Below are 21,789 nucleotides of genomic sequence, written 5' to 3'. Positions count from 1 at the left end.
CACACCACAGTGGAGGACATTGCCCGTTCATTCTAGTAGTGTTTGCGAAAGTGCACTTTTGGTGAAGTGCACTTTCATGTTAGTGGGTATCAACTACTGGATTTCGAAATAGTGTAATTTTGATCTCCGGTAGTAGACCCATTATAATACACAACCTTTGTTGATTTACTCAGAATCACTTAGTTTCATATCATAACTGAAATCAGTTCTTTAAAATGAAAGTCAACGTAAACACTGGTAAGCACGAGACCAGAAATATACTGGGGCTGATAGTTGCTTACCAAGGTATGGAATTATGGGTGCTGTATCTGTATGGATGACATCCACAAAGTTTGCATCTGTTGGATCAAGCCTCACTTCAGGTGGGGTGTCTTGGAAATAAGGTTCAGCAGGATCCAAGCCTAAATAAAAATAATGTAAAATTAATTCAGGTGGCACTAAAACATGACTCGTCAAGTGTTTCTTCTGAAATATGTAAGCAATTACTGGACTCTTCTGTGTAGAGCACTGGAGCACATCCCTCAGATGTAGCCTTGCTTGCCAGCTCTTGGAAATATAAAAATCATGCAAACAATGCCACATACATTATTATGGATGCAAGTCATACTTCTAACAACTTTAGCTGTATCTAAATTTTGTTGTATTGTAAACTTTCTAACCAGATTTTAAGACAACATTTTTACGAGTTGCACCTTCCATTAGAACTTAATGAGATTGTAAAACCAGTTTTCTAAATGCCTTCATTTAATGCTTGAAAAAGAAGTTGCACTCAAAAATGCTGATAAGACTTTTACATACTGTGTGTAAGTGATGTTTTAGATGCAAGTAGAGGAATATGTAAAAAATTCTTCAGTCCACATATTCCCTAAGTTATGGCTCCATGGCATAGAAAGATAAAGCCCTGATTATGGCCCAAACAGCCTAAGTCTGAATAGCAGCTTGGCTGTTGGAAGACATAGGCAAAGGAGGATAAGAATGAGCAGGTAAGTCAGCACACCCCTGTAAGGGTGTAGGAGTGGTGATTTGGGTCAGTGATTGTCTCCTGCTAAGCAGAAGCTTGCAAGATGCCAATAATAGTCAGGAGTGTGTCTGTGGGCTTGGCACTTCCAAGCCAGTGATAGTAGTTGTTATTAGCATATGGATGGAGGCAGGCACATACCGTGGAGAACATAGTAGCACTCCCACTCTCACAGTGGCATGAGTGCTCACAACAGCCATGACAGGTACAGGTAGTAATTTCTACTAAGTCCTAACCTGTGAGTGGGTGGCATCTATGAAGAAGTGATGAAGCCATCAGATGGACCTAAAGATTACAGGGTAGGGGATGATGGTGGTATTGGCTCTCTCCTGTGAGCCCTTGGGAGATTGATTGGGATGATCAGAGGTAATGGACTGGTACACAATTCACTGGGCAGCGGGCTGCAGGGAAGACTTATGGCCAGTACATGGCCAGAGTATGAGCAACCTTTATGTATCCCTGGATGATGGCTTCACCCAACCAGCTATCACCCTGGTGATGTGGGAATGAATGGACTATGACTAATTGGAGGAGTGATGATATTAAGCAGAGGGGGATGTAGCATATGTATAGAAAATTATCATCCCATCCATCAATACTTAAAGTATTGCTTTAATAAGCCAAAATGCAACCTAGCATGGAAGAATTGTAAAAAGGGCCATACACTTACATCAAACCAATGGGACACCCCTAGTCAACCCTGAGGTCCGCGATGGGAAACAAATGAACTGACTGACTGGGAGGGTGCTGATGGTCCACATGTTGCAGGAGCAAAGAATGCCATAAAAGTAAATAAATAAATGGATGCCAGTAACCAGTCCAACCACTCTCATACTTTTTATCTTACACTTAGAAAAAGTTTGAAAGTGGCACCCTTTTGTGACTTCTTTATGTTTTTCTGACTGTGGCACACGTCATGGAATCACCTGTCAATCAGCACCAACACAGTGAGCTCCTTCCATTAAACAGGTTTGAGTATGCAGCCGAAAGTGAAAGAAGCCCCTTACACTTGTGTAACTAGTATAACATATTCCAAGGTCGCACCCATTTAACTAGTATAACATATTCCAAGGTCGCACCCGTTTAACTAGTATAACATATTCCAAGGTCGCACCTGTTTAACTAGTATAACATATTCCAAGGTCGCACCCGTTTAACTAGTATAACATATTCCAAGGTCGCACCCGTTTAACTAGTATAACATATTCCAAGGTCGCACCCGTTTAACTAGTATAACATATTCCAAGGTCGCACCGTTTAACTAGTATAACATATTCCAAGGTCGCACCCGTTTAACTAGTATAACATATTCCAAGGTCGCACCCGTTTAACTAGTATAACATATTCTAAGGTCGCACCCGTTTAACTAGTATAACATATTCCAAGGTCGCACCCATTTAACTAGTATAATATATTCCAAGGTCGCACCCGTTTAACTAGTATAACATATTCCAAGGTCGCACCGTTTAACTAGTATAACATATTCCAAGGTCGCACCCGTTTAACTAGTATAACATATTCCAAGGTCGCACCCGTTTAACTAGTATAACATATTCCAAGGTCGCACCCTCAAGTTACTGTCAAAAGATTTTAATACTCTTAACATATACTGGAAGAATCACGCAGCAAAAAAGGTAGGCCAAAAAAGAGTTTATTTTACATGCATGGAGACCTGCCACAAAGTTCTTGGTTGTCAGCAGTCTAATTTCTACACACTTTACATGGGTTTTTATACCCTCTTTTGTGCATACACAGCAGCTGATTACTAGACAAGGAATTTCAGTCAAGGCTATAAATTCACTCACTGGAGCCTTAGATGGTAAAAAGTCAGACACAAGATAAGTTGGTGCCTACATCAAGGTAACATCTATGCACTCCTCCTTGGTCAGAGGTCAGTCCCAAGATAGGCCTGTGCCTGGACAAAAGTAGCATCTGTGCATTCCTTTCTGGTCAGCAAATTCCTTACAAGAAAAACAACTCATTTTAGCTTATTTCTTTGCACGCAATGTAGTTTCACATTTTAACCCTTCCTATACAGGATACAAAGATGTTGAACACAAAGATTCTTACATTTCCCCCCTCACAACACTTTGTATCCCCCGTAATACATTTTATTCATACAGTTTTTCGCATGCTTCATTTTCTGTATATTCAGAATAATAAGCTTTAGTTGCATTGGCAGACAATACACTTGATATTATCATTCAGATGCAAGGAATGCAACAACAACCCAACAGTAGGAATATAATGGCACCAACACATACAGCAGTTAAGACATTCATAAATACTGTTCCCCAATTTCCAAACCAATTCTGGAAAAAGTCAGTCAATGGATTCTGTCCTGGTTTTGTAAGTTCAGAAACTTGTTGTAAGATCTCCAAATGACTGTCTATATTGTGCTCATTATCGGGAATAAAAGAACAACACTCCTCCTGGATAAGAGCGCAAGTACCTCCTTTCGCCGCTAGGGTGAAATCGAGCGCCATCCGATTCTGCAACACTACAGTCCTCATTGCAGTTAGCTCATCCGTCACCAACTCTAGCGCAGAAAAAGTTGCATTGCTCAGAGTTTCTAACAGTTTTGACAGTTTTCTGAGCTCCCAAATAGATTTTACTGTCCCATAGGCTGGAAGAATACCAGCCCAAGAAATAATATCATCGCCCAAGTCCATGTGTGACAGTCCCTTGCTGCTACTGTGGGCCAAATCGTGATGATAGATCCAGGAGGCATCAATGTTACCTACGGGATTAACAGGTTTATTTACAGCACGTACATTTCGTATTTTACCATGGGGAAGAGAAAGTGTGTGTCTTATAGCTGGTGCTAAATAGCCCAAAAAACAACTGCCTGACCAATTCCTTGGCAACCATTTGTATGCTTTTTTACCACAGATAAAATAATCATTCACCTTAAGGGTGATATTTACTGGAATAGAATGATTTCCTTTGTCTTGTAGCCCTTTAAACAAAAGATCATACACAGATAACATTTTTTCAACAAAGCTTGTGACGTTAATAAGCCCTGTACTATTAATAAGCACTCTTATAGGCTTGAAACTTGTTGCACAGTGCCCTTCTATTGTACAGTTATGAATTATGGTTACATTACATTGACTCCATCCAACCTTAATTTTTCCAGATCTCTGAAAACATACAGTTCCATTTTGATGACCCATGAGGGGTAATGCTATTTTGTCCCTTAAGGCTACCTCTGAAGTTTCAAATAGTAAATTGGTCCATGTATCATTTGCCCCCAAAGGGACTGTACCTAACATCAGACCACCATGTACAGTTGGGATAGCTGTGCATATCCAACAATTTGAAACATTAAAAGACAAAGCATATGCATATTTAATAGCCTGATACGTGTTAAAAGGTGGATGCCAAGCTGTATTTTCATCTCTCTTTGTTTGGCTAGTTTCGTGTGAAAATAAAAATGGCCAAAACAGAAAAACAACACTTACAATCACTAATAACAAAATTATTTTACAATGCCTTTGTGGGAAAGGCTGCTCCCTTCCGGTATTTTCCTGCATTGCTACAACAGTCAGAAAAGTTCATACAAAAACAGGATTACTACTAATCAGTGTTCCTCAGGGGAACTCAAATTCTTTTCCAACTCAAATTTCCTGACAATCTTGCAATGTGTCAGGTGGATCCAAGATGTTCGCTCCTTTATTCGAACTGCTGTGGGTGTCGAAATCAAAACCTGGTATGGACCTTCCCACTTCGGAGAGGCCCACATCTTTCTTTTAACAATTTTAATCCACACCCACTCGCCAGCCTTCACTTCCAGGATCCTGTTGTTCTTCTGATCTGAAAAATAATAATTCGTTAGAGAAGTGTTAGTTTTTGTCAGCATTTTCCTCATGTAATGTGCTATCTCTTCACCCCCCTCACGTTCCGCAGGCAAAAGACCTTGCCACTGTGGGACGTAATAAGGTCTCCCATATAGTAGTTCAAATGGTGTGACCCCTTTTGAAGTGGGAGTGGTGCGCATGGACAGGAGTGCCAGAGGTAAGCAGTTTATCCAAGACTGATGTGTCTCGGCCATGAGTTTACGTAACTTGCCTTTGAGAATGCCATTATGGCGTTCAACCAGCCCTGCTGACTGTGGGTGGTAGGCACAGTGATGTTTTAGTTCAATCTGAAAAACGGCAGCCAGCTTTTGAATAACTTGGTTTACAAAATGTGTGCCATTATCAGAATAGATGCGTGTGGGTAGCCCAAAATGAGGGATAATATTATTCGTAAGGGCCTTGGCTACCGACAGGGCATCTGGATGTGTTACTGGAAAAGCTTCAACCCATTTTGTAAAAGCATCAATAATGACTAATACAAATCGCTTTTGTTGAACAGGAGTTAGTTCAATAAAATCCATACAGATTGTGTGAAATGGATACGGAGGCAGCGGGAAAGCTGCTGGAGTGATCCGTACCCCACCACCATGGTATCGTGCACAAAGCAGGCACGATAAACAAAATAATTTAGCATATGCTATAAAGCCCTTGGTCCAGAAAATTTGCTGGGTCATTTGACCCATAGCAGCAGGGCCCAGATGAGATGGGCCATGCGTCACTAATGAGGCATACCTAAAAAGGTTTGTTGGCAAGACATACTTATCATTTGGACCTACAAAAACTCCTTGCTTCTGAATAGCCCCATATTTAACCCATCGCTGTTTTTCCTGAACTGTACTAAGTTCCTGCATTACTTGTAAAGTTTGTAGATCAAATTTATCTGTAGGATGAAGTTCCTTCTGTGTGGTCTTGAGTGCAAAAGTAGAGGTTAAGGCTACACTTTTTGCAGTTTTGTCAGCTAGTGCATTTCCAAGTGATACTGGATCCTTGGCATTTGTGTGTGCTGCGCACTTACAGATGGCCAATCCCCGTGGCAGTTGGACAGCTTGTAAGAGGCTAAGGATTAAATCCTTGTGGGTTATTTCCTTTCCTGAGGCCGTAACCATTCCCCTATTTTTCCATTGCTGTGCAAAGACATGGACCATGGAAAAAGCATACTGACTATCTGTGTAGATAGTAGCTGCCTTATCCTTGGAAATGGTACATGCTCTGGTCAAAGCAATCAATTCGGCCGCTTGTGCGGACAGGTTCCTGGGGAGAGGTTTTGCCTCTAGTACCTTAGTCTCAGTTGTGACTGCATAACCCACTTGTGTAATACCTGCCTCATTCTTACGTGCTGACCCATCTACGAACAGGGTCCAATCTGAATTTGCCAAAGGCTGATCTTTAAGGTCTGGTCTTGGTAAGACATTAGAGTCTATTAAGTCTAAACACACGTGAGGGGCACCGTCATCAGCTGTAGGTAACAGCGTGGCTGGATTAAGAGTGGTGCATCGCTCAATGGTCATGTGTGGTTGCGATAGTAACATTGTCATGCAGGACAAATGTCTGCTAGGAGAGAGAAAGGTAACTTTATCCTGTAGAAGTATTACCGCGACAGAGTGCGGTACCCGTAAAGTAAGGTCATGAAACAAAACTAGGGTTGTAGATGCCTGCACGGCCAGTGCAGCTGCGACTACTGCTTGTACACAGTGTGGCAACGATCGTGCCACTGTGTCCAGTTTACTGGAATAAAAAGCTAATGGTCTCAACTTATCCCCATAAGTTTGCAACAGAACCGATGTCATAAAGCCCTGCTTACAATCTACTGTCTGAACAAAAGGTTTTGTATAGTCAGGTTAAGCTAAGTGTTGCAGATCCTGCTATCAGTTGCTTTACCCTAGTAAATGCCTGTATTGCCTTATCTGTCCATTGCAGCGCGTCATGTGCTGCCATGGGAAGTGCAAAAATAAGTTCTGAAAGTGGACTCACTTCCTCTGCATAATTGGGAATCCAACTACGACAAAAGTTAGTTATTCCTAAAAATGACATCATTTCTTTTTTTGTACTGGGCATTGGTGCCTGTAAAATAGCTTCTTTTCTACAGCTATCCAGTTGTCTACCAGCATTTGAAATGGTATAGCCTAGATATCGTACTTCAGCTTTACAAAATTGTAATTTAGATTTGTTTACCTTATGTCCCTCTTTCGCCAAGAAATGCAATAACCAAATAGTTTTGGACTCACAGACAGCCTCCGTGGGTGCAGCCAGTAAGATGTCATCCACGTATAACAGTAGATGACAGCCATGCTCCGGTTGAAACTGCGCCAGGTTTGTTGACATTTCTTGCGAAAAGATTGTAGGGCTTTCACAATATCCCTGCGGCAGCCTTGTGTAGGTGTACCGCTTGCTCATGAACGTAAAAGCGAACCAAAACCTACTAGCTTCCTGTAGAGGGATGGAAAAAAATGCGTTACTGATATCAATGACAGAAAAATACTTATCTGTGGGAAGGATATCATTTAACAAAACAGATGGATCTGGGACCATAGGAGCCCTTGGTACCACAGCAGCATTCACAGCCTGCAGATCCTGTACCATTCTCCAGGTCCCATCCGGTTTCCTTACTGGGAACAAGGGTGTGTTACACGGTGAATCTGAGCATGGAATTAAAACCCCAGCTTGTAATAGAGCCGTGATCACTGGTAGAATGCCTTCTTCTGCCTTTTTACTTAACGGATACTGACGCTTGTGAGGTCTAAAATCGGATTTTGGAGTTATTTTAACCTGTCCTGCTGTTCTTATTAGCCCAATGTCATGTTGCCCGCGGGACCATAAGGAGTCTGGCACTGATTGTAACTTTAATTCTTCCTGCGGGGTTAGGAGATATAGTCAGAATGGCCCTCCCTCGGGTGGCGTTAGCCTGTCTTCGCGGAGGTGCACTGTTGGTCTAGCCTGGGTGACCCAATTTAGTCTTTGTACCTGTACGCCTTTACATACCAACTGTTCTGGCGTCATTTTAGCCCATTCAGTAACTTTCCTCCCCACCAAATACCATGCCATTTGTTCTTCCCTTGTTACAGAGACATGTGCAATAGAATTATTGCGAAAAAGTAACTGCATATCTTTTGTAAGACTGCATGTAACTGCAGAATTTCCTGCTTTATCCCAATATAGATTCTGTAACAAGATTTTTGTGACCTTGTGTTTAAAGAATTGCTCCTCATATTTGTCGTCTGGTCCCACATACTTTCTGTAGTATATTGTACAGTGTAGTTGTTTAGCTACCACTGGCGGTTGTGTGCAATATTTGTTTAAGGCCAAATTAGTTAGCTCATTTACTAAATTTTGTGGTCCAGTTTCAACAAGATCATTACTGTACCAGTAGTGTAAATCACCCTGCCCCACCTGCAACATAACATCTTGAATTTCTACTCGTTTGGCTAGAATCCCTGATGCAGTCGGCACAGCTGCTATGCCAAACACGTGCATCAAATCTCTCCCTAATAAGTTTACAGGGCAAATTTTGGAAATAATGACTCGAAACCTGATAGTTTGGTTAGTTTCAGGGTCCGTGAACCATAAGGGTTTAGATAGTGGTTCTTTATAAATGCGGCCATTGGCTGCCTTGACTAATACATAGTCATCAGAAGTTACATCAGATGGCACTGCAGAGGTTTTTAGCAGGGTCCTGGAGGCCCCTGAATCACACAAAAATTCTACATCCTTCCCTTCCACTTGAAGTGTGATAATCGGTTGTGCCTCTAGCTGCATAGTTACAGCCAGCGCTGTTAAATTAACAACCTGATATTCGCCTTCGTCTGAAAAATCAGTCACTTCATTCTCCCATCCTGCACATTCTCCCTTACCCTCTTCGTTTACGTCTTCAAAAGCTTCCTCTTCACTCTGCCTTATTGAGTCTGGCCCATCAGCCTTTTTGTCCGGGTCTGATTCACCTCCACCACCATCATATAGTCATGCTGACTCGTGATCCGGGGTGGTTTTAGCTCTTTCAGAAGACTGGCAATCCCTTGCAAAATGTCCCTTTTTACTACATTTGAAACATTCTCCTCTTTTCTGTCTGCCTTCATAATCTTCAGAATGTCCCACATTCCCTCTTCCTCTACCCCTGCCTCTGCCCCTTCCTCTACCCCTGTTAGTCGGACCTTGCAGTAGCATAAGTGTCCCATCTTCACTCACCGTAAAGGTTTGAGCTTGTTTCCTTTTCCTTTCTTCTAAATATTTTTCTGCATGTCTTGCATACTCCAGTAAGGGTTGCAGACGTGCCGTCCTATGGTCTATCATATGTTTGTGAATAAAGTTACTGATTGCAGTTCTACATCCTTTTAAAAAGGCATTTTTTAACTGTTGTTCATAAGGTGAATCCTTTTCTTGATTGGGTGGTTTGTCTATTCCACTATGGTTATCAAAGCACTGGTTAAGTCTTTGTAAATAATGATCTACTTTTTCATCTTCAGTTTGTACACACTGATTAATACAAGTCCAATCTGCCTTAGGCTTCCACTGTTTCATAATACGCTTTAGCAAGTCCTGTGTTTGTGTCTTATATGATTCAGACTCAAAGGCACGTGGTTTACTATCTATCCTAGTCAGGGGATCCCAATTCCCACAAATTAAGTGCCAATCTGGTCCTAAGATTTGGCGTATTACCTGTTCCACTTCAACGGAATTTAATTTGTAACTTTCCATCATACCTGCAATGTCATCGCAAAATTTAGTCATGTCTAATTTTGGGTGTGGTATGCCCTCCACAGCTTTTCGGATGTCTTCCCGTGTCCAAGGTCGGTAAACTAAAATAGTGGGACCTTGACCGGGTGTTCCTGCCTGTGGGTTTGCTACTTCTATAAGGGGATATGAGTCTGTAGATACTATATTTGATTCAGTTTCTTGCATTTCAGCTTCCTTACACGTCCATTCTGATTTATCTATATTACGGTTCCGGAGTTCCAGGGTTTCACCTACTTGTTTTGTCAGTACTACGGGGGGTATAGTTTTATCCTGATTCTCTGTGTCATCTTCCTGATACTGGGGTGGACTAACCATGTCTTTTCTAACTTCGGGATACAAGGGCGGGGCTGTCGGTCTACGACAGGCAACAGATGTCTCGTCATCCTCTTTTCGGACAAAAAATGCATCTTTTGCACTCGAGCCACCATCTCCCTTATTTGAAAATTGTTCCCTATGTCTCTTATTTGCTTCTTCTAACCATTTCTGTGCTTGAGGAAATCCTACCTTTTTTTGTTTCTTAACCTTACCTCCTGTGTCCCTGTGCAGGTCTCTCACTAGATTTTGACATTCTGATTTATTTAAGGTACCACTAAACCCATAGTCTTTCTTCCATTCTTTCATATATTTCAAGTTTTTCGGATGTAATTTAAACATATATTCCTCATCCTCAGTCCTTTTATTTAAGCAGCCCTTCCTAACACAACAACTGCTTCCTGTTCCCATTTTTCTTATTTAAAAGAAAAACTGTTTCCTTTTCCTGAGATCTCTACCGGTCTTTTGTAAAATTTTAAACAAAAGAAATTCCTTTATGACTAGTCCCTTTTTAAAAAAAAAACTTTTACAAATAAAAAAGCTTACCTTACTGCGGATCTTCCGCCCTCATTCGTCACCGTCCCACGGATAGAATCTAAGAGTGACTGGCCTCTACTTACGACTTCTTCGTCGGAAGTCTTTCCGTTCAAGGGAGCCCGAGGATTCGTTCTCCCCTTCCTGTACAGGTTTTTCAGTCCCTCTTATGCGATTCATACCGTGAAGAGGTGGCCCCACATTCTTGGGCGCCAGAAATGTCAAAAGATTTTAATACTCTTAACATATACTGGAAGAATCACGCAGCAAAAAAGGTAGGCCAAAAAAGAGTTTATTTTACATGCATGGAGACCTGCCACAAAGTTCTTGGTTGTCAGCAGTCTAATTTCTACACACTTTACATGGGTTTTTATACCCTCTTTTGTGCATACACAGCAGCTGGTTACTCGACAAGGAATTTCAGTCAAGGCTATAAATTCACTCACTGGAGCCTTAGATGGTAAAAAAGTCAGACACAAGATAAGTTGGTGCCTACATCAAGGTAACATCTATGCACTCCTCCTTGGTCAGAGGTCAGTCCCAAGATAGGCCTGTGCCTGGACAAAAGTAGCATCTGCGCATTCCTTTCTGGTCAGCAAATTCCTTATAAGAAAAACAACTCATTTTAGCTTATTTCTTTGCACGCAATGTAGTTTCACATTTTAACCCTTCCTATACAGGATACAAAGATGTTGAACACAAAGATTCTTACTACAGTTACATTACAATCATTGCAGATCTGAACCTGTTAAAAAACTTTGGCTCAGTATATATGACATCTGCTTCTAACAGAATTAAAACGTTGTGCTATAACATTTACCTAAAGCATGTGCACTGCACCGTGTCAGCTTTGTGAAATACACTTCCAGATAGTACAATACTCAAACTGATAATGAGGCTCAAGCTCTCTATAATGCTAAAACATAAACTAAGTAAAACACTTAAAACTTATATAAAGTTCATTTTATTCTTTTTAAACTGAATATGCAGATGTACCTGAAGCTTGTAGTCAGAAAAGTGAACTACAAGCATGTCAAGAAGCAGTTATGTAGCCTTCTTTAAAAGCAAAATGTATATAGGCCAGAGTAGAACTAGTAATGAGGCAGAATGCTAATAGAACTAGTAATGGGGCATATTATTAGTAGACCCACACAGCTAAAGTATAATTATCCAGTCTTCTCTAAGTAAAGAGTATATCATGGAGAAAGGGCACTAGATATGTCAAGTGTGAGAATATTTGACTAGGACTGTGTTAAAGTGTAATACATGATCACAGAGGAAGAGAAGGGTGAACAAGACTTAGAAGTTATGCCACACCCCAAGATCTAACATTTATTTTGACATTATAAAATGTATTTTAATTGTATTCTGCCTGACATTGTTGATACAATATAACTTAAAATATGTTGATTGAATTGCATGTACTGGAGATTTTCTCCCAGGTCTCCTCTGGAGATGAACCTTTGTGCTCAGGTGGACTTCCCCAGTCAACAAATGAAGAAAAAAACTAAATAATGTATAGCAAGACACATTTATCAGATATTATGGCCATTTCACATCCTAATGACAAATTTGCTGATGCACAAGAACACTTTCAATCTAAGAAAAACACACACTGTCATTTTTTTCCATACGTTTATAGGTGTATGCTAGAACACTTTTGATCAAAAAAAACACACAATGTGAATTTTTTTCCATAGGTTCATAGCTGTATACTAAACTAGCAACCACTATTACCGTAAAAAGCCTAACCATGCAACCCAAATTTAACCCACAAATTTGATTTTATTTGATTTACAGGGGTGATTTACTGACTGCCTATGTCCATCAGGGGCATAGGATCCAGACCAGAGGTGAATTTTCTATTACTCATCCATTGGTCCAAGTTGCTCTTAAATGGGGATATGGAGGAACTCTGCTACACATGGATGGGGAGTCTGTTCCAGAGATTGGGAATTCTCTGTGAAGCATATCTATGTGTCCAACATGTCCTATTTATATTGCAAGCAAAATTTAGAACTTTTAGTTGAGCAGTTCTGATGCTGTTTATTTTGCAGATGTGCAAAAGATTCATCAAAACTGGGTCCAGGGATACCTTGTATGCCAGGCAAAGCTCACCTCTCAGAAGTCTGTATGATACAGAGTAAATAGACAAGGCTTTGAGGCAATCACTTTAGGACATTGTATTTACTCCCTGTATTCTTTTTGTATCAAACCTTTGTGGCTGTTCCAGTTTTCATTTGAGGGGTGTTGTGCTGGAACACTTAAGAGCCTTGGTAATGAACTGTAACTTCTCAGTTGCTGATAAGGACATAAAGATAAAATAATTCAGACTTTCAGCTCAGCAAAAGTAAGGTGAAATGCATTCTCAAAGCCATACCTAACATACGAAAACATCATTGATTTTTCCATATCACTAGTAAAACCAGAAATACAGGCTGAGAAAATAGTAAAGCGAGTATGTATGTGTATATTTTGCAGTATGTAGTGCATTATTGGTGGGGGGGGGGATTTGTACTTGTCAGGATGTAGGAAGCATTAACTACTGCAGCACTGTCTACTAGATTCATAACCAGTGTGCGAAACGTCATTTTCTACTGCCTCAGTTTGTGTAGTACTAATAATACATAGAAAGTTATAATGCACTGAGAAATGAAATAACTGATTTAACACGCTGGGATGAAATAACTGATTTAACGCGCTGGGATAAGTTACGTTACCTGTTATTCTTCCTAAGCCAGGTGTCCTTTTCCCTGCTTCTCCTGCCGCATGTGCCCCAAGGCTGTGTCCAATTACATGAACGTCAGAAATGTTTTGTCCAAAATTAGACTAAGGGAAAAAAGCACACGGAATCAAAGGCTGGTTCTCATGTATTTTCTGTTGGTGAAATTTAAATCATTAATCATCTGACAGTCGCTCGTGCAACTCATTATAAATGTATTTTTTAACATGCAAACACTATCTTGATATTCTTGGTTTACATATTTATATTTTTATGTGTTATTCCTTGTGGTAGTAAAGTTCAATGCTGGAATCATAAATTGCAAACTTTTTTTTCTCTTATCAGATGCACAATAGCTTTTTCTTGCAGAATACACAATTTCCAACTATACAACCACCAACCAAAGCTTAGAACAAATCACAGCAGACCATGGTAAGATTCCACAATTAAATTTTGAGTGCTCTCATATCAAAGATAAAGAGATTTCATCAGAAAATAAAAGAATGCCAAGATACGTGAATAAATACCCCCAAAAGGAAACAGACAACACTTAAAACACTTCTTAGAAAACAATATAGTTTAAAATGTATATATCGCAAAATAATATGCAAAATCACAATAAAAATGTAATAATGTTTTTCTAGCAGTTATGAAAAGTGGACTTCTCTTAAATTCAAGACTGAAACTTTCTGTTCATAGTATCTTTAAGCCAATTCCAAATAATTAGTTGTGGCTTCACATACAGTGTAAGACAAATTTAAAAAATCTCGAAGTATACAAGTAAAAAAAAGAAAAAACATTAATTAAAGCACTGTTTTTAAATTCAAGACTGAAACTTTCTGTTAATAGTATCTTTAAGCCAAATCCAAATAATTAGTTGTGGCATCACATACAGTGTAAGGCAAATTAAAAACAAATCTCTTGAAGTATATAAGTAAAAAAAAAAAAACAGTAATTAAGGCACCACTTCCTCTCCATAAAATAAATATATCATCTAAATTCTGTAACTACAATGCAGCATAAGTCCAGTATGGAGAATTTGCCAGATATGTATCAGATATTTAATTTCCCACCCTACTAAAAGTAGCTTGGAAGAATGGGGGGGGGGTTAAAACTGCCCAGACCTGCTTGAAATAGTCACATTTAAACTGAAACATTATTGTTCAAAATTAAATCAATCTAAAGGGAAATCATATAAAACATCTACTACTGAGCTCGTCATACAAAGAAATCATATCAGTATACAATTTTATATCAATGTTATGTTGAATAACTGTAAAAAGATTGTGCACATCAGCTGTGACAAACACTAAAGTATTATAAAAATGGGCATTGTGTATATGCTGTAAGAGCCTCAATGCATGAAACTGCAACACTGAAATAACTTCATAAGATAGATAAGGATGTAATGTAGATGACTCGTAATAAATATCCCACCACCTTTATCTAGTTTTATGACACAAATCACCTTATCAGGGGCAGTCTTTTAAAGCAAAGTAGATACATCCTAGTTAAGCTACAAAAATGTTTCAGTGATTCACCATTAGCTATATGACAAATTTCAGACTCACATTTTTTTCTGAAAGTTTAGTAGCCCAAGATGATCAGCAGGATTAAAAATAGATTTTTTTCTTGAGTCTTACAAACTTACAATATTTCATAGTTTCTGTTCAGCATAACCATGATTCTCTGTTGTGTGAGCCAGTGAAATTATAGTAAATTTATATACACACACACATATATATATATATATATATATATATATATATATGTCAGGTAGAACCATATATATATATATATATACATATATTTGTATACACACACACACACAAAATAGTAGTACTCATATTTATACATATATATAATTTATCTGTTTATACATTTTTATTTGTATTTGTTATTTGTATTTATTTATTTGTTTATATCATATTAGTATAAAATGAGCTTTGTCTCTTTAAAAGTTTCAGTCATGTGATCAATTAATACATGTATAAAGGTGTGTTTTTAGATGAAATGGTTACACCTGATGAAGCTATGTGAAAGCGCTTGTGTCTTCTATTAAACTGGTACCTGATTTATTTTCTGTGGACTTTATTCATATCTTTGGATATATTCTCAGCCTGGATTTATTGTCTTGACTTCAGGGGGCTGCTTGCTTATGCTTTTATAACAAAGAGAAAATATGTTTTCTGCTTCAAGGGAAAACAGTCATCCAATAAACAGTGTTTTCACAAAATCCCTTTTATCAGAGGGAAAGTGATGAATCTGAGAAGTCGATGATTAGTTAATGGTTAAGGAGAGGTGAATTTAAACGAAAAGATGAAAGTTTAATATTGTCAGCCCAAGATAGTAGACTATAGACATGTCTGTTTACAAAGTCCAAACATGTAGGGGAAATAGCTGAATGTAGGTTTTGTAAAACAGAATTGGAAACAGTCGTACATCTTGTTGCTGGTTGTGGTATACTAATGGCAGAAGGACTGTATACTTACTGGAAGGCATAATAATATGGCAGAACTGTTGCATTGGGGATTGTGCAAACATTATAATAGTGAAGTAGCTGAAAAACACCAGAAATATGAAAAAAAAAGTATTATAGAAAATGAAGAAGGTTATATCACATGGAATCAGCCATTACCAACAGTTCAAAAAACAGATGTGAGAAAACCAGATATAGTAATCCATGAAAAGAAGACAAAAGTAGCATTGATCACTGAAATTTCTACACCCAGTGACTACAGTGTCTTATGCACAGAGAGACAGAAAGTCATAAAATACCAGGTTTTGCAGGAAGAAAAGACAGCAACGTGGAAGAAGGATATCCAGACAGTTCCAATCGTAGTAGGAGCAACGGTTCAAAACAAATTTACAGTCATACTTATATATGTTACAAATACATGTAACTCCATATGAATTGCAGAAGGAGTCATTACTGGGCACATTGTGAGTGCTGAGAAGAGCACTCCTGGCTAACATCAAAGACTGGAACTATACTAATTTCATGAATTTTAAGCGTACTTTGATTTGTGAATGGGGTGCATTCCTGTCATGGTATTAGACTCCAGAAAGACTTTGGTTTATGGGTGGATTTCTTAAAAGAGTGCGCAGTGTACTTCTGTTTCCCTGTTTTTTAGGCATTGTTCTAAAGGTGTTGAAAGCAGTAAAATTGCCAGCCTTGTTCCTTTGTACCAGTCTCCCTCTTGGGAGACCATTGCCTTCACCAATACAGTGGCATGAGACATAGTAATCCTGCCATTTTTGGCCACTGGGAGGAAGACGTTACACAGCAGGCATCACATATGTACTGTAAGTAGAACTTACATCAGTTACACATATAAACTGGTCACTGTGTATAATCCACATTTTACTCTTTTTCTCTGTATAGCCCTTGAAGACATTGCAGTGGACAGGCAGCTGCCATACCTTTGAGTCTCTTAATGTAAGAAATATGGATAAAGCCTAAAATAATTGGGGGGGGGGGACAAAAGCCTAAAATAGGGACATATTTCAAATATACTGCTCTTCAAACATAGTTGCTACAATGACAGAACTTGTGTTAGCATGCATTTTCTGGAGGATATGAAGTATGAAACTAAAAGTACACCATTTTTTTACTGACTTCAATCTGCAGTGATTTGCCAGAAAATCATAATTATTATGATGAACAGAAATAAAATATGAGGCAACAATCTGGACATCCTGTGAAAATCAGTAGACCTGAGAGGTATGGCAGCTGCACAGGAGGATATCTGGGCACCTAAGGGAGCAGCAGGATGAATATAGTTGTTTCATAATGTACAGCTTTTACTATTACAAGTAGTATCGGGTCGGTTTCATATAGGATGCCATTCATAAATCACCATCACTTCTGTAATAGCCTTTTTAAACTAGGAAGTGTGTGTTTGTTGTTAAATCAAGTACAATAAGTATAACTTAAACATACAAGAAGTACAAATCAGCTGCATTTTTTCACTATATTTGTATTTTTCTCACACCAACCCTTTTGGTCCCTAAACCTTCTCTTACACACATTTGTTTTGTTTATCATTTTGCATCTATCCATTTATTTTACTATTATATGCAGGAACATCAAGAACTGCACCCTTGCCTCAGGCATGACCTGCCCCCCCCCCCCCCCAACAGCTGGCAGTAGCAGCAGTGGCATTACCAGCACAAAAAACAACCAACACATCTGGGTCCCAGCCTGCCAGAGTCACCTTCACACCTCCTGCCCTACCTGCATCACTCATTACAGGTAGCCCTGCACCAGATGCTGGGATTGTTGCATCCAGTAGTAACAGTGCATGTGGGCGGGTGACAACTTTGTTACCCATTGACAGCTAGTAGACACTGTAGGGGAGATATTTTACAGTAGGTTAGATGCCCAAATTGACTAGAGTTATAAGGGCTGTTTTCCACCACACCCTCTTGTTTAGGGTTATTTAAACAGCTGGAATTGTAATTTTTTTTTTTTCAGGAAGAAACATTGTATCTGATAAGTCTGATAATTGAAAGCATTCATTAATTTGAATAAATCGGGCAACTTAAAGCTCGAAGAAGGACTGCTTCAGGTTTTCATTGCTTGATTTTGAAAATGTATACATTCTATTCTGGTTAGCTGTCTGTTGGAATATACCTACAGGAATACAACAGTGGATTACTTCAAACAAAAAAAAATTTCCTTTTGTTTAAGCTTTAAGCACAACTAAGAGAATAAATTTCTCATACAGGAGTGTTCTCTATATTCTATGACATAAAAAAGTAATTTACAAAGTTTTTGTAATGGTTTTAAGCATGTTTAGAGACCCATTTATTGTGCTGGATTATTCCAAAGGTTCTCACAATTCTTCCAACAGAAAAATAGTAAGAAAAAAATACAACTTTGAGATACCTGATTATAGTGGATTTCTTGTCGCATTCTGTTAATGATTTCAAACATTTGATCAGGTTTTATTGAAAAGACCATACATATAGCTAGTCCTTAAGGGTTTCTCCATCAGCATTCAAACTGCAGAAATTAGTGTTTTTTCATTCTCCAACTTCTAATACAAACCCTTTGAATGAGGAGACATAATCATTTTATTGCATACCGAAGATGCATCATACTTAAATTTAATTCAAAAACCTAACTTATATACTTCTTAAAGGGATAAGCCTATTTCACAAATCAAGTTACACAAGCAATAATACCCAAAAGGGTATATGTTACTGTGTAAATAACTCATACCCACAGGTATTCTGAGGCATAACGCTGCAGGTAAAGGGTCTCTACACCCCTGGAACGGTGTTATTTGCACAGTGACACACACACTAGAGGGCATTATTGCACTTAGAGAATAGGCTATTTGTTAAATTGTTTTGTAGTTGTTTTTTTTTTTTCAAAATATATGCAGGACTGGCCTTTAATCAACTGGTGCCCTAGGCAAAAGGTCTCCACAGAGCCCCCCCAACACCACCCTGTGCCTCCATCCTGGTCTACCTACACCATCTGGAGTACTGGAAAAGTGCCCCTGCTGGAGCAGCACCCTAGGTGGCAATCTAGTTGGCTTATGCCTAAGGAAGCCTATGGATATAGATATATATTTAATATTTTTGATGTAAAATAATTCCTCTGTTTGGAGGAAGAATTTTCCATCCAAAATATAAGTTTAGTAATTATTTAATGTCTACACACACTCTCTGTCACAGATACACACACACAAATGCACACAAACATTTAGCAGTGTAGCTTTAAAAAGAAATGATTAACCTTAATAATGCCAGGCATTAAATGTTTCTTACCTCCATACCTCTCAGCTGTCCAGATTTTCAAAGAATGTCCAGATGTTTATCTAATTTTATTTTTAGTCTGTTCTTCAAAAAAATTGTGGTTAACAGGCAAAACATTGGAGTTTGAAGTCACTCAGTAATGACATACATTTGAGTTTCAGACTTCATTTTCCTTCAGAAAATGAATGTTACAATAAATGTTATTCTAGTAACTTTCTCAGTTTACTAGAACAATATTTAAAACCTGTTCCTATTTTAAAGCATCCCTCCAATATTTTTGGCTTTATCTGATATCTTGAGCTATGAGGTTGAGGGATATGCATACCTCTTAACTGCTGCTGAAATTGCTCAATCGCTCACTCTCTCTCTCTCTCTCTCTCTCACAGAGACACATGCACACACACACACACACACACACACACAGCCCTATAAACTTTCCCTTTCATACACACCAGCTATGGATACACTCAGACATAAACATACACATAAACACACGTGTGTGTGTGTGTGTGTGTGTGTGTGTGTGTCTATATATATATATATATATATATATATATATATATATATATATATATATATATACATACATACATACATACATATATGCATATATATATATATATATATATATATAGAGAGAGAGAGAGAGAGAAGCAGAAGCACACAATTTTCTATTCTTTTAAATAATTAGTTACTTTTATTTTACACTGGATAAATAGCCAAAGAGCTGTTTAGCAAGCATAAAATAATGGCTCAATCAATCTCACTCTCATGTTTATGCATGCACATAATCACACACACACATACATAAACACACACGAATACACACACACACACACGCACACACACGTGTGCACACACACATGCACACACACACATGCACACACACACACACACACACACACACACACACACAGTTTTCATTTTATTTTAACATACTGTATTCATTTTAATTTTACCCTCGCTAAACAAGAAAAGTGCTGTTAACTTCCTTAGTGCCTGAGTTTAATGGCGCTTTAGTATGCTACTGTGAAGCGTCTGACTTATTTGTCAGTAGGCATTTCCTGTACATTAATACCCTACTCAAAATTATCATTCTCTGCCGAAGTATTGTTTGCAAGTCTCTAAAGTAGTTTGTCACTCATTATGTGAACTTCTGTTAGTTTGTCTTCATTTTGTTATCACATGTATTATTAAAGTTCTTGCCTTTATGTTTTTTTTTACCTTGTATTGTCTGCCTGTTATTTAACTTACTGACTTGGCTAAAAAGCATTGCTGATCAGTCTGAATCATTTGAAAAACACTGGGAAAGAGGATTTTTGTGAAGTAAATAAATATAAGATATTTCCATTATAATAAAGCTAAAAATAAAATAAAAATACTGTAATTGGACAAAATACCAGATCAGAACTAAAACCACAAATACAAATAAAAAGTCCATTCCACTGTGGAAGAATACTCAAAGAAACTGAAATACAACAAATAAAAAAATTAAGTTATAAATAAAATTTTATCCTTTTATTGGGTGTATTTCAGTTCCTTTGAGTTTTTTTCCATTGGAATGGAATGTTTTATTGTATTAAAACTGTTGGTACAAGACTGGTTGTCTGCATCTTTATTAATGCACCAATTTAGCATTGTCTTTTGACACTAACAATTAGATTAATACAGGTAGAAAAAAGCTGTCTGTGTCTACCACATGAAACATACAACATTGACACTCCCTTGTTCTGTCACATGAAACATACAGCACTGACATTCTCTTGTTCTATCACATAAAACATACAACCCTGACACTCCCTTGTTCTGTCACATGAAACATACAGCACTGACACTCTCTTGTTCTGTCACATGAAACATACAGCACTGACACTCCCTTGTTCTGCCACATGAAACACACAGCATTGACACTCCCTTGATCTGTCACATGAAACATACAGCACTGACACTCCCTTGTACTGTCACATAAAACATACAACCCTGACACTCCCTTGTTCTGTCACATGAAATGTACAGCACTGGCAATCCCTTGTTCTGTCACATGAAATATACAGCACTGACACTCCCTTGTTCTGTCACATGAAACACAAAATACTGACACTCCCTTGCTCTCTCACATGAAATGCACAACATTGACACTCCCTTGTTCTGTCACATGAAACACACAGCACAGACACTCCCTTGCTCTGTCACATGAAACGTACAGCACTGACACTCCCTTGTTCTATCACATAAAATGTACAGCAATGACACTCCCTTGTTCTGTCACATGGGATGTACAGCACTGACACTCCCTTGTTCTGTCACATAAAACATACAGCACTGACACTCCCTTGTTCTGTCACATAAAACATACAGCACTGACACTCCCTTGTTCTGTCACATAAAACATACAGCACTGACACTCCCTTGTTCTATCACTTGAAACATATAGCACTGACACTCCCTTGTTCTATCACATGAAACATACAGCACTGACATTCTCTTGTCAGATCTGATGCTGTTGTAGTATGCTTTTACTACAAGTGGATCCAATGTCCATACCATCATGTACTAATGAATCTACGTAGATGCATTTTATGTTGCAGTGTTAACAATTGCATGCATTCTGAATAACGTATGCAACTTGCTCCAATAATTCATATTTTCAACAAGAACAGAAATTCAAGAACTAAAAAGACACAAGAACACTAATACTGAATGCTGTCTTAGTAGCAAAGGGAATATTCTTTCTATCTTATTTTTTCTTTTTTTGAAATGTGTAGTCCCAAATTACTTTTGACTTCCTGCATTGATTCAGCATTTCCTAACCTCTGTCAAAATGCATCACAATAAATGACACTCTT

The 21,789-nt window shown here is 38.4% G+C and overlaps 1 protein-coding gene across 1 annotated transcript in view; it reads right to left on the bottom strand.

Annotated features, from left to right (window-relative positions):
- The window catches only part of LOC122788927 (pancreatic lipase-related protein 2-like), a 264,799-nt gene that overhangs the window by 173,736 nt on the left and 69,274 nt on the right, over positions 1-21,789 (bottom strand). The window contains exons 6-7 of the mRNA XM_044055961.1: positions 13,173-13,281; positions 282-401 (exon numbers count right to left, since the gene is read on the bottom strand). Coding sequence (XP_043911896.1) covers positions 282-401; positions 13,173-13,281 — 229 coding nt within the window. The remainder of the gene's footprint in view (positions 1-281; positions 402-13,172; positions 13,282-21,789) is intronic.

Source organism: Protopterus annectens, chromosome 14.part0 (genome assembly GCF_019279795.1).
Source record: "Protopterus annectens isolate FY-2018-M chromosome 14.part0, PAN1.0, whole genome shotgun sequence".
NCBI classification, from domain to species: domain Eukaryota; kingdom Metazoa; phylum Chordata; order Ceratodontiformes; family Protopteridae; genus Protopterus; species Protopterus annectens.
Note: the sequence above shows the minus strand (reverse complement) of the source record. Positions and strands in the feature narration are given on the sequence as shown.